We start from the raw sequence: 27,518 nt of genomic DNA, 5'->3' as shown, positions 1-27,518 counted from the left end.
TTTACAAAGAATAGTTAAATTTGGGGGAAAAAATAGGATGCCCATGTTACCTTACATCAGGTAACTGCGTCATTGCCGCATTTTTAGCAGCTAAGAATGGAAACGCAACTTCTGTGATCTGCACCATCAGAAGTGTCAAAAGACATGCGAGTTCAGATTTCTCCAAAAATTGTTCAACACGTTGGCAAAATGTTTTTATTTATGCTGCTATAACCTTAGCTAAGTTAGTATTAAAAAAATTGACATCTATATACCTAACTTAAGCGTTATTTAAAGCCAAATAATTGCAAGCACAGGACCAGAGGCAGTGAGCACATAATGGAAGGTGAAGGCCAGTGGCGTTCACACAGTTGGTACCACAGGCTAAAATGGCCAAAATTAAGAACTTTCTGCAATAACCCTTGCTGAGTTTTGCCAAGTTTAAAGTGACTAAAATGCTGCTGGACATATCTATGATATTAAAATGAAAGCAAAAAACCATGGCAAAAAAGGAAATACTTTGGCTATTTACCAAGCATAATATGAACATGAACTTAACATTTTCCTAATATTTTTTCATATAAGAAGTTATAAAATTGTCCTTAAAACTATTTTTATGCAATATTCCAGAAAGAGTTCATCTAAATCAACTCAATTTTCTAAAGGGAGTGAATCGGACAAGTTTCCAAAACATTCAAACATCTGAAAATAATTTTAGTGTGCAAAAATAAGAAGTAGGTCTGTTGTCACCAGATGGAATGAAAGTATGACAGTACACTCCAACGCTGCAGCCAATCAAATCTTTTTTTAAGATAAAATTCTTAGACAGATGTCAAGAATATTGTATTTAATAGGAAATATAACAAGACATTAATATTCCAGAAAACAAAAAGTTGAAGCAGAAGGTTAGAAAACAATTAGACTGATAGACTTTAAATGAACAACGTCCTATCTGAGGTAATAAAAGGAAATTTGTCATATTCTATGCAAAGCAGCGCACTCTGAGCAACAAAGGTAAAAAAGTAGCAGAACAAAAACCTCCTACACACCGTCTGCCACCCAGCTTCAGATGAATACGGAAAGAGAGAAAGAGTTGATGAAGAAGTGAAGTTAGCACAAAAGAAGGGAAAACGATCATGACTTCAAACTGCTGTCTACACTCAACTCCAGGAAAGAGAGAGAAAAAAACAAAACAAAAGACAAAAGATATGACTTTGAAGCTGTGCCTTTAAATTCAGAAACAAGAATATTTGTCAACGAAGTGCCTGTTTGTCTAACAAATAAATAATCTTAGACGTTTTGCTTCGAAATACTTTGGCAAAAATATACTGAAGGACAAAAAAAGAGTGCAGGTTTTTTCTTACTTATCGGTCTTGTTGTATTATGAAAATAATAAAAACTGGGTACATTAAGAAAATAAAATCCTATTTTAAAGTCCATTAAAAGAAAACAAAAAAAAGAGTTATATGAGGGGAGCCCCTGAACTTAATGTGAACTGCTACAAAATATGAACCCGAGGCACAGAATAGCTCCGATTGCATCACCTCTGTCACAGTAAACATTCATTTTCTGCCCTGTAGTTACATGAGTTGTGGCCCTGCCTCCAGGCTGGAGTGTGTGTTAATCTGTGTTTGTGTGACTCTTAATAATAAGGATCACTATTGCCTAAAATCATTATTCACATACTGCATTGAAGCTAAAACCCAGTGGTAGCAACTGATAAAAAACATTACAAACACTTATGCTAAAGTAAAAATGTCATACACAAGCCTTAGTCAATTAAACGTATGACAAATTAAAACACCCTCGATAACTCTCATTCTGATGATTAATCATTTTAAAGATAAATTTTGTGTACAGAGACATCATGTTTTATTATTGGTTTATTTAAAATATCTTCCAGTTCCAGTGTTCTTTACAAAATTAAAAATTATCACTCTTTAAGAGAAAAAACATGCATTATTATGCCATAATCAATACATTATTTGAAAATGGTCTCAAAAAAGATGTTCATCACAGTAATAATTGGGACAATGTATCATATCACCCAGCAACATTTATTGCGAGAGGTTTAAGAACCATTCTTATAATCATGGAGAAACATATTCAAAATGGTATGTGATGTTAGTTCAGATTTTTTGTTGTGGCCTTTTGTTCAGGATTATTTAGGGTATTTTGGCATTGTTAAGATGTGTAAGCATGGTAACAATATTTTTGTGCTGGCTTGTGGTTTTTTAGGGCTTTTTTTCAAACCAGGAGCAGCTGACTGGTTGCTTTTTTGAGCAAAAGTTCAAAGTACAATCTAGAGAAGACTGGTTCAGCCATCTATTACATGATCTATGGATGCTTGGCAACTTAATCAAACTCATTATTTATTTATTTATTTTAATTCTGAAGTAAATAAAAGTTTTTAAACACATTCATTTATGAAAACAAGCTCCAAAACCCTACCAGAACATTCCTGGGTCTGCCACTCCATACACTGGCCGTACGGGAAAGAGATGATGTACGCCGAGGAGTCCACGCACTGCTGGGTGCTCCCACACCACATGCACTCCATAGCCTGGCTGGTGCAGTTGGCGCAGCTGGTCCGCAGGGCGCATGGCGTCTTGCAGGGACGAGCGTTTTGACTGTGCAGACTCCCTGAGCAGCGGGACACAAGGACAGTCGTGGAGGGAGACAGAAAATCTCGATCAGTTATGAGTTTGTTTTAAGAATCACAGAAAACTGAATCAGAAAACAGATTTTAAAACGCATGATGATCCAAATGACCAATTTTCACACCCTGAAGTCATAAAGTTGTCAAAGGAGTATGTCATTAAAATATGTCATATTTTAATCCCTTTTTATTTTATCCAAAACCCATAGTTTCAGCCCTCAGATGTAGATCCTGTGATCTGGACCAGTTCTTCTACTTCCCCCACCATTTCGTCTCATTCATTCCTCCTCACCAGCAGCTTTTTCACATATCAGGCCGTCAGTGGTGGCGGTGCAGGGATTGGCTTTAAGTCCGGCCGACTCCGTTCTCTCCAAAAAGGCGCAAAAGCCTGAGTCACTGGGCTCCCCCGGCAACCACTGAAGAGTGCTGTTGGTGAATGGGGACGCATCCTCCCAGCCCCAGTAGGACACGTTGATTTTCCGCAAGCCCACCCACGGAGATAACCTCTGTGGAAGAACAGCTTTACTTTATTAATCTGCAGTCTCTGTTGAAAACTTTCAATATATGTAGATCCTGGTTGACTGACCAAAGACTACAGAAAAAAGAGCTGCTAACAGATACTGACACATTCAGATGTGCAACAGCACATGAGATCATCTCATATAAACAGGGAACCAGTATTTGTGTCACTTTCTCTAGGAATCCATTTTAAGTTTCAAGTACTGACACTTCTCATAGTCTGTCTTTATTGCTATCCAAATTATTTGCTTCATAACAGCTATGAAAAAAGACTTCAGTTTGGTGGAGTTCTTGTGGCAAGAAAATGTGGAGCAAATTTCAAAACAAAAAGTTTAGGGCTTGAGAAAAACTCCAACAATAATAGATAAAAACCAAATCACACTTTAATTGTCCAAAAAGGGATGGAAACAGGAATTAACATCAACATTAGTTAAGTAAATGAACTGATTAGAGCTGCAGGTAGGCTATTGAATCTAAATATGTCAGATGGTGAAAAATTGATAAATTGAGTTTAATTAAACCAAAAGAGTTTTCTGTTAGTTTTAGATGGATTAATAAAAGATTTTTTTTAAAAACCACTGGAACCACTGGAAAAGCAAAGGCTGCTTCACACCAGATTAAAACTGCCCTCCGGTCTCAATCACAGGGCTATTACGTTCATCTGAACTTTGGAAGGAAAAAAAGCTTCAGTGGGAAGACCCTATGATGATTGCTGGTATCGCCATAGCTACCACAGCTAGGCTATTTCCTTTCAATCTGGAGGATTTTACAGTAATGTTGGGAGGTTTCTGTACTTCTACAATTAGTTGTGACATTATAAAAGAAGAATAAAGAAGGTTTTTTGTTTTTCTTTTTAGCTATTGAAAGGATGCAGGTCAGGAGGTTTCCTTGTACAGAGTCAAGCACACTGCTGAGCATGTCATTTGAGGTAGTAATATTATCCTATGCATCTTTCTTGGTGAAAGAAAATCATGTGGATGAACAAAAATATCTTTCTTTATTACAAATCATACAGAAGTATTTTCTGAGTTTGGTTTGCTGGTTGTTCATTTTAGCTTGAAATCTGGATCATGGTTTTTTACTGGACCTGGTTTTGGTTTGTGGGGTTGATACCCAAGTATGAGGTTGGTGAGGTTGACATGGCCTATTCTCCTTCAGATTATCTGACCAGGCTCCACCACATCCACAACCTAAGTATGCCAGCAAACAATCACAATCCAAGCCCAGACGTTTTGTGCATGCTCCCAACAGTTAGAATGATTCCATCAGGCCTAATAAGGTACACACTCATGCCTTACTTGCTTATTCCTCAGAAGATACCTGTTGTGGTTCCATCTTACATGAGCAGCAGCAACTGTGGTCAACTCTCCAATTATGTTTGTTCTCCATTGCTGAGCAACATTCAGCAATGGAGACCCTCAAGCTTCTGGTTCCGATGGACCCAAAAAAACTCCACGTTTGTTTTATCTTACAGAAATTTATTTCTGGCCCAAACATGATGATGAAGACTTTTCTTTATATGTATAAATATAATTATATTGTGGCACTTTATTTTTTTTTAAATATGCAAACCTTTGGATTTAGGCAATGCAGACAAAAGATGTAAATCACTAGCCAAGCATAAACCTTTTTTAAAAAAAATCCTAAAGGAAAATAAAATTCACATCACAAGCTAATATTATGTAGTGCTGGTGTTCACAATGTCAACGCTAAACTGCAGCTCTGTCAGAAAGCTGACCAGCTGCACAGTTTTTCTCTTCTTTATTACAGTCAGTTCTTCAGAGCAACTAAATCACGGTCATTCTGCAGCAAAACTTATCGTCTGTGTTCCTGGCACAACTAGTGATTAAACTCTTACTGCTCCTCCATATCAGCTCCCTGATAGCAGACGGTATGCCCGCGATCCACAGCTAATAATATTATTCAGGGTTGTCAGTGATATACATCACAAGCCAATCAATGGATGCGGTCAGCTGTTAAACAAATGGTTTCTGTGCTGTATCTCGATTGGTGCTGTTAGTTTTACCCCTGAAGCAGGCACAAAAATCTGAGAACAGCCAGTCGCGTCAGATCTGCTAACAGAAAATTAATCTGGCTGAGGCAGACCAGACCGAACCATTTAGAGGCACTCTGGTGGAAAAGTGCCTTAAACCAGACTTAACACTAATTATTAAAATAAGTTTGCAATGTCTTCATAAGAAATGTCTTCATTACAAAAGCAAAAACTGATTCCAGATGTTCAGCGTGTCTGGTATTTACTACAGCTGACTGAAGTTAAATTTGTGAACACTTTATTGTGAGAAAACATGTGTGATATGTTGATAATGGCCAGTAAGGATTAGGAAATCTTTTCCCACAACTGTAACTTATAATTAAACACTTATAGTTCAGAGAAAAGAAGAGAAACCGTAGCACTGCTGTAAGCGTGAAATCAAACGTAAACTATCTAGAGTTGAAGTAATTTAATCTTCAGTTGTTAAAGGTGTTGCTGAGATCAGAAGCACGGTGTGAGGTAAAACAAGTCCCCAATCTTCTTAATTTACATCTACATAAACATTACAGGAGGAAAGCATGTTAAACATTCCCATCCAAGCTGCCAGATGTTTTCCACACATCTGGATTTACTGACACGTAAGAAGTTTATCTGTGCTTTGTGATGGGCTGAGATAAAGAAACAAAAGTTGTTTAACTCCTCAGGGAAGTAAAAGACAGAAATATGAAACTGAAAAAAGGTACATCTCCTTTTCTCAGAACTGAAAATCCAGAGGGGCTGTGTGGTACTAACTCAAACATTTAAAGACTTTAACATGATCTATGATTCATCATATGAAGTCACTAATGCTGAATTATGCAAGACAGAAAAAGAATCCACCTAGACTGGTTTATTATTTATTGGTTACTGCTACACGATCATTTGAAATAAGTGTTTATATAATCTCTGGACTAAACATTCCTTGGCATCTAATTATAAAACATTACAAATTTATGATGTTAGCGTAACAGGCGGTGTAGCTGTAAGCAATGAATCAAACAACTGGGTCTGCAATGTTTTAAAGAATAAACGCCAAGGTACACATGAGATCTGTTCACATTAATAAAACACTTTCATTTCAACAATGAACTAAAATGATTGATAATTGTTTCTCTCACTGACTTTGTATACACCAACTTTTTTTTCCACACCGAAAGGTTTCAAGCTTTCAAAACCGAGACATTTAATTTCAAAAGACATCTATAAGTATGTTATTTGAGGAAGAGTAGATTTCAAAGAAATGGATTTGCAACAGACCGCACAAGTAAAAATAATGGCCAGGTCCTGGTGCATTATTGGTTGGGTTTAAAACAGGCACCCACCTGATTTTCCAGCTCATACTTGTGTAGCTCCTCCAGAACAAAACCAATTTGGTTGTCTGTGAGCAGAGAGGCTATATTTCCTCCCAGGTTTTTGCAGTAGTGCTGTGCGTTATCGTAGCTCTCCCTGCTGGAGTTGATCCTCAGGCAGACGTCCCCGACGTGGTACCAGCCATCCCCACAAAGCTGCCCTAGACACACAAACAAACACAGCTCAACTGCTTTTGCTCTCTACATGTTAGAATTCATATATTAGAAAAATGGCTGTCTAACCCCTGACTTTTTCATCAAAGCTGAAGCTAACTACTAGTTCAAGATAGGCCTAGACCAAATCAGAGTTTTTGGTTAAGTCATTTAATCTTCAAACAATACAAATCCCAGCCAGAGCATCAGGAACAAAGTGTTTGAAAAATTTCTAAAATAGTTGAAAGAAAAAATAAGGGCTGTTTACATGACAACTTTCTGAGGGTTAGCATGCATATATGCTAATCCTTGGCATGCTGCCCTATAAACAGCTAGTAAAAGTCACTTTTTCAGACATTTGTGAAATTTCTACAACATGAGCATGACATAGCATTCGATTTACTGTAATATTAAAACCTTAACAGTAGCATTTGGTAGTTCATCATGCCACAGAATGTCATGTAATTTCCAAAGCCACATTTGGTCAATCCCCATTCCACAGTAATGATAAAAATTTAAATTACATTAAGATGATTTTATTTGAACAACAGTATTAAAACAATTAAAGGCCTATTTCAAAAAGTCTGATTACATATTTAGGTATAAAGACAAAAGCGATCTGCAAACAAGCAAATTAGCGAAGAACAATTTCCAAGTGGGCTAGATCTCAAAACTTTAGAATACAGTAAAAAGTTTCATACATTTGGTCGCTGATTTCAAAAACTGAAACTCATATTACACAGAGTAAAATATTTCAAACTTTTATTTCTTGTCAGAATTTGGTGTCTCAGTTTTCATATTACATACAATCCATTAGATTTTTTTTTAATGTTGAGCTTTTTAAAAATATGTTTATTCTTATGCAATAGGTTATGCACTATTTCCTTTTGCATGAATTACTGTACCAGTGTTTTCAATACCTGTAAGCCAAAAATCAAAAATTACAAGAAAAATAGACTTGAAATATTTCACTCTAAGTGTAATGAAATTATAAAATAAATTCATTACACTTACATAAACTTTTGATTTCGAATTTATTTTCTTACTCCACAGGCATGCTACATTTTCACAGTAGCAAATTGATTAATTTATGAAACACACAAACTTCTCAGACAGGTCACTATAGAAGGAAATATTCTTTAGTTGTTTACTTTGGTCTAAATGACTAATTACGTTAACAAACCTGCAATGGTTTCCATCACCAACCTTTGAACCAATAGAAAAGAAAATACCTGCATTCTTCAGTATTTATAAAGATAACAGTAAAAGGGCAATATCTGACAGGAACAGGAGAAATATGGATGACTGGAGGAAAAAATAATAGCACAAAAATAAAGGTTTAGATAGACTGGGTTATAGTTGTGAGAAAAAACAAAACTAAACGCATCAGATCATTTTGAATAATCTTTCGCAACAGTGTGTCTGAAGAAAAGGCCAGAGCTGCCAAGATGGCGGTGCTGCTCCCTTCTCCCCTATACATTACCACTCTTACAACCAAATATATCTCCAGGTGGAATTACAAGAGATGTCAGAGCGTCACACTAATGATTTCACACACAAAGACATTTTCATTTAATTTGCGAAGTCAGTGACCCATCAAAAGGTTCCATACTAAATGATGCTATAAGTTCTGGTTACAAATGCAGATTCCAGAGATACGACAGGTGGTTAGTCATGGGTGTACGGAGGCTGTCCCACACTCACTCGGGCAGAAAAGACTAACTACTCTACATACACAACCAAACAACAACATTAAGCAGTCTAATAGTAAGAAGCTGAAGGAACAAAAACTTTTACATCATCAAAAATAATGGATGCTGACTTCTGCATACTGGTCTCTTAAACATAGAAAGTACATGGGAAATGTCAATAGACCATAGTACCAAAACCTGGAATGCCCTTGGACTTTCAATAAGAATCTAAAGAAAATTTGCAACTGGGTAGATTACATCTCCAAACTCAAACGACAACAATTCCAATCCTGTAGCAAAAGGAAATGACGTCACAGTGAGATTGTTGGAGAATCCTCGAAGGTGGTAGAAGCTAACAAGTTACGGTAGTCAAATGTACGTTGCATGAACCCACCAAGACAACTATTTAAAACAACCATGAGACCTGGAAAGCACAGGAACTTTCTATCTTCAGTGAAGCTGAACAACCAGTCCAAGTGTATATTTCATCTTGGCAGAGATAGAACAGACTTGTGAGTTACAGCTGGTCTGGCGGACTGAGAACATAAACCAATGTAACTTCACATAGAAACAGGGATATTGTTTGACTGTGGCAGCAAAAACCTTCACATTCCCAGGATGCTCAGGCCCAGATGCTCCAAGGGGCTTGGTTTTCGGAGAAAAAAGCAAAAGCATTTTTTTCTCCCTTTTTTATGTACATTAAAAAGTGTAATGATTCAAAAGGTAAAGAGTATCAAAGAGAACTCTGGCTAAAATTATTCTCAGGCAATCTTTAGCCTAACACGGTGTTAGCCGCTCAAAACTTTTTTTTTTTATTTTGAGGCTAATGTTGACATTGGTGCCACCTGCTAGTTAGCAGTGTCTTAAAACATCCTCACTGTTAAAATCATTCTATTAACAAACTTCTCTCATCAAAAATATTGCTTTATGTAGCTGAGAAGTGTGACAGAAAAAGTTAGTTTTGTTAAATGGTAATATCTTGGCGAATGGAGCTAAAACTAGGATGGATGTCAATCTACAGCACTTATCAGACCAACAAGAAGCTAAATGAGCACATAAAAAAAAAATTGACCTATTCCAAGAATTTAATATATTAAGATTAATTCGCAGGTGAATTTGATTTGGATACTGTTGATTTTATTCTTCTTTATTTGAGGTTGTGAGTTTCTAAGTTTTGTAAGGACTTTCCATGTTGGCTTTAATATAAAAATGTTATTTCTATCTCAGCAAGCAATAATATTAGGGATGGATTGAATGGTGCAAGTCAGTAAGTCACTGCAATCTCCTGAAATAGAAACTTTTAATCTACTTTGAATAGTAAACAGTGTTTACTGTACTGTTTGACAACTAGGATCAACTGGAACATATGTGTGATTGAACTGGAATGATTTTTGTTGTGCATTGGTGCTTTATAAATAAACTGATTTAATAATGCAAAAAAAAAAAAAAGACATTAAGAATTTATGATAAATAGGTTGATTCAAGGGGGGAAATATCAGGGTATAAAGTGTTTTTTTTCTTTGTTCTTTTCCAAGATTCTACATTAAAACACAAACCACATGACTTTTTAATCGTTAATAAAGTGTTTAGATGAATGTGTGTCCTCACCAGGCAGCACCTGGCACTCCTGCTGCTGCACCTCCCACTGACAGTTGCTGTTCAGGGAGCAGCTCCTGCAGTTGGTCAGTCGGAAACACTCCTGCTCCTCCCGCCGCTTGCACCTGGACGGGTCTCTCACCGACTTATCACAAAAACAGAGAGAGAGAATGAGGAAACAATATTAGTTCGCTTCCAAGTTTTTCATTTTCAAGTAAATACAATAAACCCGAAGAAATCAATACAGTGCGCCGCGACGCACTGAAAAATGAATAAAGAGTGATGGGCGTGGTGAATGAGAAGTCAAACAGAGCATGCAGAGTGAAAAATTAAATCAATATGAGCATTTTATACTGAGATGAAGTTTTTATTGAAGAATTCATCTTCAATAAGCCTTATCTTCTGGAAGATGGGGCTGTTTCAGTTCAGAGAGTAAAATATAAAGCTTCAGCAAACACAAGGAAAATTGTTTTTATTTAAACTGAAGTTAGCAAACATAACGTATACACTTATTGTAAATGTAAGTATCATCTGGTCTTTACCCAGCTCTAAAATTATTTAAATCTAAGCTGAAGGGGACAAAATCCTTGACAGATTCAACAGCACTATGTGAAAAAACCAAGTCCACTTTATGACTAAACAGCCATCAGAAAACCTTTGGTCGGGGATGTAGCTCTTGTTTTTGAGGACTGCATGCTCTGTCCTTTGCATGACTTTGCTGGGGGAATCCAACCCGTGACAAATATCATGTTTTAAATGTTTTCCACTTATGATGAACCATAAAATCCTTCTAAATGAGTTTATAACTTTGTCCAAAGAGATGAGCATCAGTCACTGCCTATCTAAGGTCACTGATGATGTCCTTTCACTTTGGCATTGTGCTACAGCTAACAGTAGTCATTGAGGCACAATATGTGTTTCAATGTCATAACAATAATATTATTTGAGTTAAGTAAGGTAACTTAATTCAAATAAAGTTTGAGTTAACAAATTTCATTTATTGATTTAAATAGACTTTTTATTTCTGTAATGCCAGTCTTAATTTTGGCAGATTTCAGCTTTAAATATTTTTTTGCTTTACATTTAAAATGTTTTCCATTTAAATATCATTCATGACTAAATTACAATATTCATTCTTTATATTAAATCAGTGTTTCAAGAAAATGGAATGCCACTAATCTCCATATAAGCTCAAATGATGTAAAACAGGCTCCAGCTGGACAGAAAAAAAAAATTCTCTGTATTGTAAAATAATACACACATGTCCCCTCCTTCGCGCGCCATGCTTCCATAAGCTGAGCTGATGTTCAGACAACATGGATGGAGGTGGAGACAGAGACAGAGCGCCACCATGCTGCAGGGCCAGCTCCAGAGTCAGCTACACAAAATCAGAAACATTCATGGTTTTATATTCAGATGCAGCCAAGCAAACATATAGAGAAAAACAACAGAGGCACACACAGAAAGACAGACAAAGAATTGTTCAGATTAAAACCAGACTAAGAACGAATAAGTGAAATCCTGAAGATGAACACACTATCATTTAACAGCGGTATGTCAATCATTCATCCGTTTTAAGGCATTTTTAACTTCCATTATTTTCTCAGATTTCTTCCAGCACAACTATCAGAAAGTGCAGCAGGATGTACTGTTTTTAAAACTTTTAACTGATAACCTGTGTAAACTGACCACAGTGCAGTTGCTCGAGGCGGCGATGCACTTCCTGTCCTCGCACCACTGGCAGCCCCGAGTGTTGGCTGTGCAGCTGGCGCAGTCTGAGAAGTGGATGCACTGTTCGTCTGTGCTGTCTGCAAGAAGAGCAACCCAGGGTCGTCGGCATATAGTAACGTTTTACCAGAGTAGAACACCGCTTTGGTTAGCCTTCTATTGGTTTTTATGGAAATGTCAATCAAGAAAGCAGGTTATGGATGGGTATTTCCTCACTTCTTTAAGCCATCACTTTTTATAAACAGTAAACATCCTTCAAAAAAACTGTTAAAAACTAAAACTTGTCACACTGTTAAATATGTGCCTGTTAATGTAATGAAGGCAAAAAGACAACACAAGTTGGACCTACCGGGTCGTGTGGGGCAGAAAGATGTCGGGACAATATGATCGTGCTTTTTGGACTCCCATGGGAGACATCTGTTTTTCACCCAGAAGCAGCGAACTCCCGGCCCAGCTGCCGAACACAGAGTTGGGGACAAGAAGGCTTGGCAGGATGGAGGGTTGTAGGCCAGCACATCATTCAGAAGCAGACCCGAAAAGCCTCCGAAGATGTACATGGAGCTGGAAAACCCAAATAATAACAGAGTTTAGGAGAGATTTATGTGAGAAAGAGGAAACGCGGCCAATCTTAAACAGGCGCAGATCAACACAGGTAGAAAACATTAAAAGGCAGCAGAAAGGACCTTTAGAAATCAAAAGAACTTTATGGTTTGAAGCCGGTCTTCTGAAGTTTAAAGCTGACATTTTTGTGGTCATAGTTGACTTTTTGGAGAGTGAATGTTGTTAAAGGATCAGGTCACCATTTCAAATGGAAGAAAGAACATCCCCTCATATTCTGATGGATTTCTTGAAGCAGAAGTCTAGTTTTTATTTAGAGCTGACATTTACAGGCAGCCCTACCCTAAGAATGAACCAGTTGACTTTGATCCCAGGCATCTGACGTTAACACATTTTTCCCTTTGAATTCTTGAAGGGTTGCAATTTGAATTCAAAATAAAATTGATCAGCACCAAGGGTGTGTGTTCAGTGACAAAGGAAGCAGCCACACAATGTAATGATGTCATGAGTCAATGTTGAGAGCTAAAACCAACAAATCCCTGAATTTCTGTAGAGGAACTGTGAAGCAGGAACTGTATCTCCATATAGAGGCGCTTCTAAACAAAGAGCTTCACAGGAGGTAAAGAGCGGGAGGAGAGGCCGCTAAATATAACACATCCTGACAGGGAGGAAGCTGCAAAACAAGAGAAACCACAGAATCTTAAGGAGTACCGAAGAAGCTATGAGGACATCCAGAGGAGACGTCAAGGAAACTTTAAAGGTAAAGACTGCTTTCAACATTCTTCAGAAAAGTACGAGAGACCCACCCATTGCTGACCACAGCAGAGTGTCCGAAGCGGTTGACGTCTCTGTGGAGTCCTGGTCTAGGAAGGACCGTCCATTTATCACAAGCTAAAAGACAACAACACAGAAGGAGAAAAAAGATGTTTCTATACATCAAGTCAAGTTTATTTGTACAGCAACAAGGTGGTTGAAACTGCTTTCTGTCACAAAAAACATAATACAGTCACCAATTATGAAACAAGAAATAGTGGTTGCATTTTGTCAAATGTCATCTTTAAATTTATCAAACAAATACACGTGGAATATGTTGGTCAATGTTCCATTTGCTACTAGTCAAAGGGAATATTTGTAACGCCAAACAGGCGTTTTTTTAAACTAAAAATTCAAATCAGGTTCCAACATTATAACTACACCAATGTTTATATGAAGACTAAAACATAGTATAAATCATTGTCCATCATATTTGGCATTAAAGATGATAGATCAGGAGAAATACTTTACATGGAACGAGACTCAAGATTCAACTCCTAAAAATATTTTCCTAACCTCGTATAAAGTTTTATGGCTGTAGAATTAAATGTAAAAAAATTAGACAATCTTAAATATGACTCAATAAAAAGCCCTTCTCTCTTATTTTTGCCTTTGTGCAAATATTATTGCTGCTTTTTGTATTTTTCCCCATTTGTATTTTACAGCTTTGTGATGTTTTATCGACAAAGGCATAATTAATATGCAAATGACAGGATCTGCAAGTGTGTAAGACAGTCATCAGAGAAAATGTGTCATCTCAACATTTAAGGCGCCACTGCTCATCAATGGGAAAGTTTGAGACACTGGATAGCTAATGACCTCGTTGCGGCTGCTAATTGAGAGTTTTTTTCTTTAAAGAGAGAGACACTGCAGAGGACACTGCAACAGCTCATAACTGTGAGACTTGTGTCAGTGTCAAAAATCTAGGGTGTTGATGTCTAGGGTTTTAATATATGAATGACTGGTTATTATCAGCTACTAAAATGATTAAAATTCTCAAGTGTATGAAATCACACACAATGATTTTCACCATGTTATTACTGAAGGACTGATTATGGATCAGTAGGGAGATTTGTCATCTTGTGATCTGACAGTTATAGGTTTGATTTTAACTCCAGGTTGCCGAGAAATCTGTGTATTAGGGTGCATTCACACCAGCCGTGTTTAGTCCACTTTAATCCAACTCCAGTCTGTTTGCCTACAAAGTCTGGTTTGTTTGGGAGAAAATGAATCATTCCAACTCTGATGTGAACCAAAAAAAAAAAAAAAAGAAAAAACTTCGGTCAGCGGATAAAATCAGGTCTCAGTTCGGTTAAAATTAACTCTGATTTGTTCAAATGCATGTATGTATACAAGTGGACCTGAGAACATTTCAAAAGCAGGAAGTGTACTACAGCACAGGGCATTCTGGGTAAATATCAGGGATGGAGGGCTTGAGTTTGGTTTGGTTTTGTTCTATAAACTGGGTCAAGGTCAGTTCAAGACTCAAATGATGTGGTTACATTTACTAAATTAAATATTAGTTTATTATGACCCTTAGTTTAATACCAAGAAATGGCTTTGGTTGAGTAATTAACCATTTTTCCATTAATTTTTCTATTTTGTGGTGCAGAGCTTTATACTTATGGCATAAAAGTTACAAGTCTGAGGTGTAATATTCCAAATGTCAGACAGAGACTCTCAATGGGCAAAAGTTTAATCCTTAACAACTTGACTTGGTTTGGGGAAAAATAATCTATTATTCATCATTGAAAAGATTGGGTTTTTTTTAAATAATGTGCCAGTTTTAAAGGTCGGAAATTTGTGTTTTACCAGTAACTTCTGGTAATCTCAGGAGAGTACATGAGTCAAGCAAACTTGAGGATTAGGTGGTCAAAGAGTCCCTCATTTAGACTTATTTTCTTTCAGATTGTGTTGTTTGTCTCCAGCAGATCTTGGCAAAAACTGAAACACGTTACTAACCTCTAATTTAATACAATTATTGCAAAACGCTGCAGGAGCCAAGTGTCTGCACTGCATTCAAGAAGCTCAGCAATTTGGCTGCTTTTTATAACAGGTGAAAAATGGGAAGTGAAGACACAGAGGACAAAGCACTACCAGTTCCAATTAAAGTTCATTAACCAGAATCAAATCCTATTACACTGCAAAGAAGTCAAAACTTTCTGTGTCTGTGAACAAAAATGTCCAAAAAGTCTTCAGATATCAGCAGACTAAAAAAAGGTTCTGTCAGGGTTTATAAGGACTACAGATAAATAGAAATAAGAAATATGAAGGTAATCAGTTGCTAAATTGACTTCAATCACCTACTAATAATGTTGGGGACATCCAGATCAAAGTATATTTTTAAAATCCTCATGAATTCTGTTCCTCAGTGTTGCAGGGACATTGATGTTTTGTCAGCTAAGCCTTAATATAACCTGCAACGTCCAGAATCTCACTGGCACATCTGCCATGATGATCATTGCTCAGCAGGATCTCTAGGTTTGCATACAAAGCCCAGCTACGACTAATATCCAGCGGAAGCATGCAGTACATGGTGTTAAAACTTCAGTTGCTTTTAAGTGATGCCACTTGGAACTTGGAGACCTAAAATAAGCATACTGGTTCCACAGGGAATGCATATCATGGGAGATTCTTTCCCTGAGAACAAGCAGCAGTTTTTTTTTTTGTTTGTTTTTTTTTTTTTTATAGTGAATTTAAGGCAGATGACTTATTGTCTACATCAAGATGTGTTTTCTTGTTTGCAGTTTTTCCATAATTTCACATATATATGTGAATTAAATAAACTTGTGGGACAGTCAAAATAGACAATCTTTTCAATTAAAAACCCTTTTTGCTGCTTATTTATTAAGGAGACATGTGAGCTCGACAAAAAAGATATTTTTTTATTGCTTTTAAATTACTTAAGTTATTCAACCATCAGATTGGTGTAAAGTGCTATTACACCCATTCAAGTGTTTAAGGTGGCCCAGATCATTCACTGAACTTCTTTAGACTATGGACACTGGGGTGACCATCATGGATGTCTGTGCTGTGCTACATATTTAGCATTGAGATGCTATTTCAGGCTTGAATAGTTTCACCAACAGGCAAATTTTTTTTATATCATAACTTGAACACAACAATATTATTTTCCAGGGTCCTATCGGGTTATTTTTTGAAGCACAAAACAACCCTAACCCAGTGGGTCGATAAGGTCTCATCATCATTTGAAAAAGATGGTTGAGATGTTAACGTAAACCATGGGCCAATCAACAAATGAAGCCGGCTGCCAATCAAATCACTTCTCTGCAACACCCAGTTATGTCTGGCTTGTATCACCCCTGACATGGTTCCAAAAAATGAGGAGGAGACACAAAGGGAGAAGAATCTGGCCAGGGCTAACTGGGAAAGAACTAGGTAAAAACCACAGCCAGAGAAAAAGGGCTGTAGAGGGTTGAGGGTTAATGTAAAGACGAAGAATAACCTAAAATATCACATAAGCCTGTCACAGCATCCAGAAAAAGCTGTTATGGTGAGAGGCCTAATATTATGATTCACATCAGAAATCGCAAAAAATTAAATGTTTATTGTAATATTACTTTTAGGCCATAATTCCCAGCCGAATCAGATGTCATGGATTTACTTCCAAAGATTTTTGCCATTATCAAATCCAAAAACATTTACATTTTTGAATCCAAACCCCACCCTCATTAGAAAGTTTCAGATGTATTCCAAACCTCATCTGACAGTAGCTGCAGCTAAAAACTTTCAGTAACATTTCATCTTCAAGTTCCATTTTCGTCACACTGGATACACCCAGTTTTACCAACATGATGTGGGTGTGAAGCTGCTAAACTGAAGGCTTAGCACACATTCCATAAGCCACACACATGCACACAGATATATATAACCCACATTTCAACAAAGACTTTAATTTCCTCTCAGGATATGAGAAAATCTTTGTTAATAATGCATGGTGGGACAGAGAGCGTAATCGCCAGGCCAGATCAAAGCAGGCAGGCAGGCATTCTGATTGACAGGTTGATCTGATCTGCACTAATAGGGGACTTGATGAAGAAAGCCTAGAGGAGGAAGAAGTGGAGAACCAAACAGCATTGCCCCCGTCGCCATCTTAAGAAACAAGCTTTCAGAAAGTATTTGAGTTTATAGCTGTTTGAGTGCAGCAAACAGTGTGTGGGTGTCAAGTTGGAGAGGGCTGTATTTTTTAATCAGAGTTCACTTTCCCCCAAATCTAATTAGAAGCGTGAGGGTGGCAGGGTTGTTGTGGGGAAGGTGGAGGGGGGAAAGCTGAAGGGAGAGAAGGGAGAATTAAATCCAAATGATTTAAGTGCTTTCCGTGTCAAGCAGAATCTAATGTGTGGCAGTGGAGGAGCAGGAGATGCTAATAACGTCATGTCGCCCCTCCAAGGTTACTGCAGCGAAAGAACAAAAAACAAATTAGCACGCCGATCCACCGCCTGCAGCGTGTACAGGACGGCACAGAGGGAAAGAAAGAGTAAACGAAGATGAAAGCAAGGATGTTGGGAAGTGGCTTCTGCAGGTTGAGCTAATTAACCATGTCCTGCAGAGATGGTCCAGAGGGCAGAGGGTCTTCAGAAGAACTTCACTGAATTCAATACAAGTTTTCTTTTTTTATTTATCTTCTTGCTGGCGGCCTCATGGGAGTGAAAATGTTGGACCACATGGGATGACGGGACTCCCTGAGTAAAAACCGAAGTACATGCCGGACAACACATTGATGGGGAATAAAATGAAGAAACAAAGTACAATGAATTAATGAACGACATTATTATACTAGGACTCAAAACATGAATCCTAGAACAAAACTAAGACTCATTATTTGATCTTCTGCTAGAACAAGACGTATTATTGTGCTGTTTTTACATGTACTTGTTTGATCAAACCCCTAAAACCCACAAGAAGATCTGACTGGTTTTGTTTTTTCTGTCTACAACAGCAAAGTAAATTACACCTCCCTTACCCTGTGAGGGGCTTAGAGAAACCTCACAGTTGCTCTAAGCACTGTCTTGGGCTGGAGAAAATTAATATTTTGCATTTGTATAGATTATATCTATTAACATACTTCACACATTTTTATTTAAATATGTTATTATAAATTAGTTTTCACAAGCCTGATTTTTATTTGCCCCCATGGCCACTTGGTGCCCTTTTTGAAATGTGAAATGCATTATTCATACCACTGAAAGAAATAGAAACAGAAATAGATTTGTAAATATTTTAATTTATTTTATTTAGCCAAAAAAAGTTATTTATGATTGAAAGCTATGCATGATATAATACAATAATGTAAAAGGAGTGTCAGTTAAAAATAATTTAGGTGCCAAGTAAAGTTATGTCTTCCTAAACACTCAATGAAAATTTTTTTGGGGGGATTTACAGTGATAGTAAAGCATTTTAATAATTGCTGACAATTTATCTTTAGTGATGAGTTCCAAGTGTTTGAGGCTGGAAGGGCCTCCTAGTCTTTAGCTCACTTCATGACATCAGCCACCACTCCTGTAATGAAGGTTGTACAAAATCTGCCTGTAGCCAATTTTTTTCTTTATTCCACCTGAAATTAACTGTGAAATCAATTAAACTCTTCTTGTGTTTTCTTGCTACAAATCTTCCCTTTGCATATCTTTGTGTCTCTTGCAAATGAATAATTCATGACATTTATAAAAACTGAGGAAGTTAATGCAAAAGCACTGGACATATAAAGACATACATTTACACTGAACCCTAATAGAAAAAAAACACTATTGAATCTGAGAACCTTAAGACTGTGAAGCTATGTAATGTTTACCACTTTTAATTTAGCTTTTTATTCTCAGTCTTATTACCTGCCTCACCTTCACTGTCTTAAGGCGATTCTCTTTTGCAGCAGTGTGTGCTTTCTTTTCTCTCCCTAAATCCCTGCTTCATTTATTCTTTATTTCTAACTCTGCACATACATCCTACCCCCAAATACTCTTACTCCCTTATTTAATCTGCATCCTTGCAATCAAACTTTGTGTTTTGTGCTGCAGTGAATAGTAGGAAAAAATAGCATACAAAACTAAAAGAGAGAGTCTGATTCAGAACAACAATGAGTCATTAGATATTACAATGTGTAATATCAGTCTTCTTCTGATTGGAGATTTAACAATACAGCTCTGTCTGTCTTCCATACTACTTTATTGATCTCAAGATATTCAACTTGAGTTCAGTGGTTGAAGCTTCCTCTTGCCTCAAAAATATGCAAAACAACTCAACTCAGAAAAGAAAAATAATTTCCTTAGTTTTTCTAATACATAGCATGGTGCCAATTATCAAGAACAAGAAGATGAACTGAAGAGGGGGCAATTACAGAGGAATAAAGCTAATGAGTCTTACAATGAAGCTGTAGGAAAGCATAGTGGAAACCAGGTTAATGTCAGAAGTGAGCATTTGTGAGCAGCAGCATGGTTCCATGCCAAAGTAGAAGAGTGCTACAGACACAAGTTTTTGCTTTTAGAGTGTCTTTAATTTTAAAGAAAGCATATGAAAGGGTAGTGAGAGAAAAGCTGTGGTATTACTTGAAAAGGTCCAGTGTGACAAAGAAGTACATCAGCGTGGTGCAGGACATGAATGAGGGATCTGAGACAGCAGTGAGGTGTGCTGTAGGAGTGCCTGAGAAGTTCAAGCTGAAAGTGGAACTGCATCACGGATTGGTTCTAGGCCTCTTCTTGTTTGTTTTTCAAGATGGACAGGTTGACATATAAGGTTAAACAGGAATCTGGATTATGATGTTTGCAGATGACATTGTGATCAGCACTGAGAGGTGGAACTATAACTGGAAAAAAGGATTGAAGCTTCAGCTTGCACCAAGACAGAATACAATTATGTAAATGAGAGGGACACAAGCAGACTGGTAGAAGAAAAGAAGGTAGAGGACCATAAGTACTGAAGGTCAGAAGTCCAGATCAGCAGAGAGTGTGGAAAAGCAGTGAAGGAGTGTGTTCAATCTGGTTGGAATGGGTGGAGAAAAGTGTCAGGTGAGATGTGTGATTAAGGGGTACGAGAAACAATAAAAGGGAAAGTTCCTACTTTGTAGGAAACATAGTGACACTACCAATTTATTGTTTACAGACAATACCAATGAGGCCTTCAAACTCAAGACATAGAGAAACAATAGTCATAGTATTTCTATGACTATTGTCATAGATACAGCAAATAAAACAAATTTGGAAAACAGTTCTTATGATTTTTCCTTGGTATTAGTGACTGGGGCAGATCAAAGGTCCATTATGACCACAACAGGAGAATTTGCACTTTGACTCTACACCAGATTTCTTAAGTGGAAGCTAATATAACCAACTAAAACCGTCAATTGAAAAAGTTAAGAGATCACAATTACTGGGCATATAAATCTGATTAATCCCTTTCTAGTTTCAGCATATTAACTCAATATGTATTTTATAACAAATCTCCTGTATTGCAAGAACCGAAGGCTCATTACCAGAATTCTCCGCCATGTTCTGTTGTGTTCCGGCATTTTTTTACTCTGCAGTAAATAAGCATTCATCTTTCTTGAGTTGATCTCTGTTCCCTGCTGCTTTGCTCATGTACAGAAATGCTGTAATCCCTCTCGTCCTCTCCCAGTGTTTTCCTCGTCTTTCTCTTCTCTGTCTTGACAAGAGGTGCAAACACTCTTGCCATCTGCTCTATGATGCAACTGGGTTTTATGTAATGAGATCTTTAATCATCCATACAATTCATGAGTTGCATGGTCTGCAGCCCCCACACTCTTTTTATTTGCAGTGTGTCCTGTCTCAATGTATTTTTCTTTGTTTTGTTTTATGAGGGATTTTACTTGCACTACAGTACTTTTATTTCTATCTCTTCCATTTATTATGAACCACTTTGGGCAATTCAACTAACTCATTTGTTTTATATATTAATTAAACTAGGAAATATGTGTGACAAAAACATTGTTTTTGTTGCGAAAAATCCAAACATCCTATATAGAAAATATATTAATGGAATGAACTGGCTTATAACCAGTTCTTCCACTGTGGTTTCCAGCATGTTCATCTCCATTAGCAGATCTTCCCTGTTTCTTGTACTTTCTCAGGTGTGGCACAAGCCGTGCCGTGTATCAATCGAAAAGTGCATGTGTTGACTGTCCTGAGACTTATATCACTGGGTGACTTATGTGACTTCTCGAACAATGACATCTCAACCACGTATTAACCTTTGGAGCAGAATAAAGGTGATTTTGCAGTCTTGCAAGCAGCGGTGTAGATCTGATCAGTGTTCTGTCAGATCTAGTTACAGTTTGGCACTGGCCAATGTGTAACACATATGGTGTCCATTTTATTCTTTTCAACAAGGTTCATGCATGGTTATTAGTCTATATTTTTGAACATATTATCTAAATCCAAAATATTGCACCTGCTTAAAAAACAAAATAAAATAATATTGTATAAAGAGATTTTTACATATTGAAACTGGCACTTGATCTTTTACCAAAGACAAAAGAGAAATCTTACAACCTCTAAAATCAGATGCCACTCCATTTTTGTTTACATTTTGTGACGAAGATAGTTAAGCTCAGTGTCTTCTTCAGAGATTTTCCTTCAATGGTTCTTGGCAAAATACCATTACAGGCAAGGAAGGGAATAGGTTTTTCAAGGGGTTTGGATCATTTGACACAGTGCCATGTGAAAGAGAACTGCATCAGCTGAAAATAGAAGAAATTGGTCCCCAATTGAGTCAAGTCTACTGGACTATCAGGTTTGAAAATAGTTGTCGGATGTATGATCAAAGGTTCTACCAACTGACTCTGGGGGACTAAATACCAGTCCACATCACACTTTTTTGATAATTACTTGTAAAAAACGTATTCTTTTCATTCACTTGAGAAATATGCACCACTCTGTGTTGGTCCATCAGATAAAAGCCCAGTAAAATACTTTGCAGTCATTGGCCATAACTTGAAAGAAGTGAATGATTTCAAAGGGTGTGAACACCTTTTGTAAGGCACTGTAATTCTCGTTGTGTCCCCACACCTTGAGTGTTGCTCCTGATAGATGCTGACAATTCACGCTTAAAAAGACTGCAGAAACCGACATCCCAGAAGCTGCAAATTGAGGAGGGAAAAGATCCCGCTTATTATACCTCCAGGAATTGTTCTTACCTATATCATATGCCAAGAAGTCAGCAGAAAAGCACTTGGCTCCATTACTTAGCGATGTGTCATTGTGAGTGTTTCCTCCAAACACCAGCATTGTGCCACTCAACAGCACCGCGGAGTGGAGGTACCGCGGCAACCCGCTCTCCCTGAGAATCAACCTGCACACAGACATAGAGAGGAGAGATTATAGTCAGGAGATGGCGAGTGCTTGTTTGTCAAGAACTTGCCTCGCTTTCACTATGTGTATGCGTGCACGTATCTGTGTCAGACGCCATGGCATGTCATTGAACGTGTGTGACCCGGCCTACAGTGACTGCCCTTCGTGCCAGCTGTTCAGTCATTAGAGCCGAGAACACACACTCAGAAACACACTCACAGGCTTCGCAAGGAGGATTCGTTCTGCTGTGTGAGACTTCTCAGAGATTTAGGGTCACGTAGATGACAACTGTGGCTTCTTAAGTTACTGCAGGCACTCTCAGTGCCATCTAGAAACTATGTCACAGAGAACACACTAATGAGGTTTACTGATGATAAATTTCCTGAAAAAAACATTGTAAGACTATTCAGTCTTATGCATTGGTTGAGTGTCCTGCTAGGTAAAGGTCTTCCAGTTTGCTAGACTGGAAGGTCTTCAAACTTCACTAAAGAGATGCTAAGAGCTTAATTTATCTTATCAGGGCTGCACAGTTGGTAGCACTGTTGCCTTGCAGCGATAAAGTCTTGGGTTTGAATCCCAGCCTGGGTTCATTCTGCATGGGATTTGCATGTTCTCCATGTGCATGAGTGGATTCTCTCCGGGTGCTCCGGCTTCCTCCCACAGTACAAAAAGATTTTGTGCACACTGGATAATGGATGGCTAATGGAAATTTTTTTAAACTTGTTTCTAATAATAATTGTTATTATCCTTAGTAATAATAATAGCAATAATAATATGAATACTAGAAAATTCCTGAAGAAATTTAACTGCCAAACAATAAATTCTGCTCCCTAATCAGAAATCCCTGAACGAGAATATCCAAATGTTGGTTCAGTGAACTTAGGTAATGCTAAACAGAATTAAGTAATTTAAGCAAAATGTAAAACTATTCACCTTAGATTTTATACTTTTTAAGGATCCACAGAGCATAAAACAGAATAAACTCATCATTTGAAAGAAAATCATTTCAGAGCAATCAGAGCAGTAGAAAAAGAGAATCAGACAGGAGGTTTGACCTCAGGTGACTTTAAGCAGATGGATGACTGAAACAGGAAGCTCAGCTCCATTAGTCTTGCTCCCTTCACATTGAGCACATGCACAAGTGTAGCAGTCACCACGATGAATGCACTGCTACCTGAGCAACCTGCTGTGGTTCTCACTTTCCAACAGGGAATAAATGCTGCTCCCTTGTGTAATTTGAGATATCGGACTTTGGAAAATGTTCTTGTAATGCAGTAGTGGGAGACTGGTTCGTGAAAAGTTCTGACTTATTCAAAGGCCCGTAGTTGTGACTTTTTTACACTTATTTGTTGTTAAGTATAATTTGCATGATAAGTGACTGATTTACAATTATGTTAAGCATAATTTATATGATGATTATTAGTAATTGAAATTAACATGATTGTATATAATTATAAAAGCTTAAGTGAAGCATATTTAATTGTGAGGCATGATTTATTTGGATAGAGGAAGTCTTTTATTTTGAAGAATGCTTAACAGGATCTGGCTCTATATTTTGTCACTGTCTTGCTTCTGTTGATTTTGGTTGCTATGTAACAAACAGCTGTCACCATTTTCTTATTTAAAAATTAACAGAAATGTTCAGGAAAAAACATCCAAGCCTCCATCTTGACTGAAGAAGCTTTCACTCCATAACTGCTGTACCCACTGATATGGATATTCAAAAAAAAAAAAAAAAAAAAAAGATTTTCATTTAATAAACAGAAAAATAAAATATGGATTTTTTAAAAATAGTTTTAAAGTGAAGATTTTTAACATCCTTTTTGGGATGTATGTATATAGGCTGTATAAACAAGAGATTTTTCTTTTTCTTGAAACTGATGTAGAGCCCCATTCTGCTAACTCCAGTTTTTTATACTAAGAAATCACAACAGTGGAGAAGTTGTTAATGTTTCTTCTAAAACCTCTCTTACTTTGTCCTAAGTCTGTTTCAAGTAAACATCCAATATAATCTGAAGAAATTACTAACTGAGAAGAAATGGTATTAAAGAAAACATGAGTTATTTCTTTGACCCCAGCTGATGTGGGAGAATCTTCAGCTTAGTATTTCTTCATAGTCAATGTTGATAATAAATATTGTTAACTACTAGCATAACACACTTTATAGAAAGGTAAATTTTAGAGAAGCGAAAATGTGTATTTAGCACCAAAGTCAGCATGGTGTCAGAAAGTTGTGCTTCTTTCTCTCACCATGTTCTGGTAGCGACGCTGTAGCGGTACATGTGGTCCACAAGGCCGTATTTATTGTGGCTCAGCGCCGTGTATCCCCCATGGACATACACACAGCCACTGGCCTGGTCATACACACTGCTGTGGCCATAACCTCCCTGAACCACGGCGCCTCCAACAGACACAACCTGCCACAAGTTTGACCCTGAAACACAAAAACAGGAGGCGACGGATGCAGCTGATTAATGAAGAACACCCAATCTGCAGGCCGAAGATGATTACTTAGAAGGTTTGTGTCAAAATGAAAAGAAAAAACAGAATCAATTTTACTTTTAGAGGTGAGACTAAAAAGTACAAAGTGAAAAATATGGAGACAAAATTAGCAAAACTCTGAGATAAGCCAAATGGTTTACAGTTAGATGGTGGGGTAATAGATCAATGCATTACATGGTGAATAATTCATGGACACAGAGAATAACTGAAACATGCTGTCGTTGAGAAACCCGAACCCCAAATAAAAACAAAACTGTGGAACCAAATTTTAAAAATCCTTGAATTTTAATCTGCATCAAAACCCTTAAAGCTCCAACAACAAGAATAATTACCTGTAGGCTACACGGTGTACCTGTGGGCTACACGGTGTACCTGTGGGCTACACGGTGTACCTGTGGGCTACACGGTGTACCTGTGGGCTACACGGTGTACCCGTGGGCTACACGGTGTACCCGTGGAACTATGGGGGAAGGTTTTAAATCAAATCCTCTTGCCTTAGGTGTTTGTTAAGGCCCCTGGTCTGTAGAGGTGGTGTAGACTTTTTGTTTATGCAGATTCAGGTGTGGGAGCACACTGCTGATTGTCTGATGGAGGCTGAAGAGCAGCAACCCCATTGGACCAGCAGAAGGTCACCAAGCCAATCAGACAATGATGGGCCCCAGCTGAACACTATTAAAGTCTCCTAGATTTGTTTCTTCAGGGGGACAGATTCAGGAATAAGCTCTGCACAGCTAACCCCCACTTTTTTGAAGAAAACTAACACATAGCATTCACTAATATCATGCAGGGATGTAGCAATACACTAATCTCATGACACAATACAGTACAGGATATTCTCATGATATGATAAATATGATATTTAGCAAATGATATGATTTAAATGTTAATTGTGTGGCTTTGTGTATTTGGTTATTCAGAAAATGAACTTTTTTGTCTTATTCACTTATATTAGATAATGTATTTTATCTATTTCATTATTTAATTGTAACTGGTTGTTTCATTATATGTGATTTTTAATGTACATGTGCAACTGGGTATAAAATGTCATGTGTGAAAGCTGACATTTAATTCATGTGGATTTGACATAAATCTAATAGTAGGATTTAATGTATCTATACTCGCAGATAAAAAGTTGATACTCTGAGGAAAAAAAATGATTGTAGAATCAATAAAATTATATTTGCTCGGGGAGGATTTTATTCAGTAGGAAAGATTTAACACTAGCTGTTTTTCCATTGACAAATTGCGCAAATTGGATTTATTAAAATAAATTTGCTATATAAAAAACACAGCAATTTTGGGAAAAAATAATCACGTTTTTCAATAGAAATTTTTGTGTTCGAAAAAGGTGGTTTTTCAGTTGTACCAAAATTGGTGTGTTTTGCAAAATTAAAATAGAAACATTTCTTTTTCGCATCACGCGAGTCATCCTAGCCTGGCTTTTATTAACCCATTGTTCTATGCTTCGTCTTGTCTACTAAGAAAGGATTTCTTGCTGGAGATGTAGACTCTGTTGAAGTTAAATTTTACCCAGTTGCTAACATTTGGCCATGACCAAAGAAATCGCCTGTGCTGTACACAACTATCCTCCACTGTGAAGAGAGAAGTGCCGAGCTGAAGGGCATCTTTGCTAAAAATAAAATGTTTTAATCAATCCTATTGCTCCAAATTTAATTGGTCAGTATTCAGAAACATGCCTTGAATGACTTAACCAATGCTAAGCTACTGGCAGAACACATCTCTAAAATAACCAGAAAATCAACATTATCATTCACAACTTGTCCTTCTGTTTTCGGATTGGCCCTGTGTAAATTCTACCAGAAGATGGGAGAATGGGAGAAAACCCAGACTGAAACCTCAACGGAAATGAGAATTGAAAGGAACGTTCTGAGAAATAGGTGCCCAGGCTGCAGTCATGGCAGTTAGTATGCAGCAGCTTATTTGTAGGCACTGGCATTCTTGTACAATGCACAGCTGGTTCCACTAGAGGTCTCAATATATACAAAGTTCATCAAAAGTGGAGTTTGTCATCCAAAAGTGAAATCGCTGACTGTAATTTCCCCAAAACGTAACTGTTCCCAAGAATAATAGGATTTGTTATTCCAATGCCTGAATAAGATGCCAACGTCTCCCTTGATGGCTGATAAAAGAGAGTTAGTGCCTTGGCTGAAACACATAGTACCTTTATATCTGTCACTCCCATAAATTGTAATGACTTATTACATGAACAAGCTTGTTCACATATGACTTTAATTGCATTTCGTATTTCATAAAAAGACTACAATAGCAAAATAGTGGTGTTATTTTTATTTTTTTTTTTACTTAACAGGAATATTGAAAAAGATTTGTACACATTTGTAATGGAGATGCAACTAGTGGGGTGGAGATTCAGCTTCCAGCAGGACAACAGCAGAGCTATAATGGAATGGTTCATGGCCCAGTCAAAGTCCAGACATAAATCCAACCGAAGATGTATGCAAGACTTGAAAACTGATGTTCAGAGATGCCTTCTGTTCCACCTGAGCTTCTGCTGCAACAAAAAATTCAGTCTTCACATGTCCAAAGATCTTAGAGACATACACCAAATCTCTTGCCGCTGTAACTACAACAAAGGTGATTCTA

The 27,518-nt window shown here is 37.3% G+C and overlaps 1 protein-coding gene across 11 annotated transcripts in view; it reads right to left on the bottom strand.

The window, feature by feature from the left end:
- atrnl1a (attractin-like 1a) overlaps positions 1-27,518 on the bottom strand; it is a 251,671-nt gene that overhangs the window by 177,948 nt on the left and 46,205 nt on the right. For 9 of the 11 annotated variants that reach the window (XR_006372584.1, XM_044136575.1, XM_044136576.1 and 6 more), the window contains exons 9-18: positions 24,645-24,828; positions 22,241-22,395; positions 13,071-13,155; positions 12,056-12,267; positions 11,668-11,786; positions 11,240-11,356; positions 9,991-10,123; positions 6,512-6,699; positions 2,931-3,144; positions 2,431-2,622 (exon numbers count right to left, since the gene is read on the bottom strand). Coding sequence is in view for 10 of the 11 variants with exons in the window: in XM_044136575.1 (XP_043992510.1) it covers positions 2,431-2,622; positions 2,931-3,144; positions 6,512-6,699; positions 9,991-10,123; positions 11,240-11,356; positions 11,668-11,786; positions 12,056-12,267; positions 13,071-13,155; positions 22,241-22,395; positions 24,645-24,828 (1,599 nt within the window). In the remaining variant the exon portion in view is untranslated. Of the gene's footprint in view, positions 1-2,430; positions 2,623-2,930; positions 3,145-6,511; positions 6,700-9,990; positions 10,124-11,239; positions 11,357-11,667; positions 11,787-12,055; positions 12,268-13,070; positions 13,156-22,240; positions 22,396-24,644; positions 24,829-27,209; positions 27,427-27,518 lie in introns of those variants that run through there. The other 2 variants (XM_044136577.1, XM_044136578.1) reach the window with 2 other exon arrangements.

Source organism: Gambusia affinis, linkage group LG13 (genome assembly GCF_019740435.1).
Source record: "Gambusia affinis linkage group LG13, SWU_Gaff_1.0, whole genome shotgun sequence".
Classification (NCBI taxonomy): domain Eukaryota; kingdom Metazoa; phylum Chordata; class Actinopteri; order Cyprinodontiformes; family Poeciliidae; genus Gambusia; species Gambusia affinis.
This window is presented reverse-complemented; position numbering and strand designations above follow the sequence as displayed.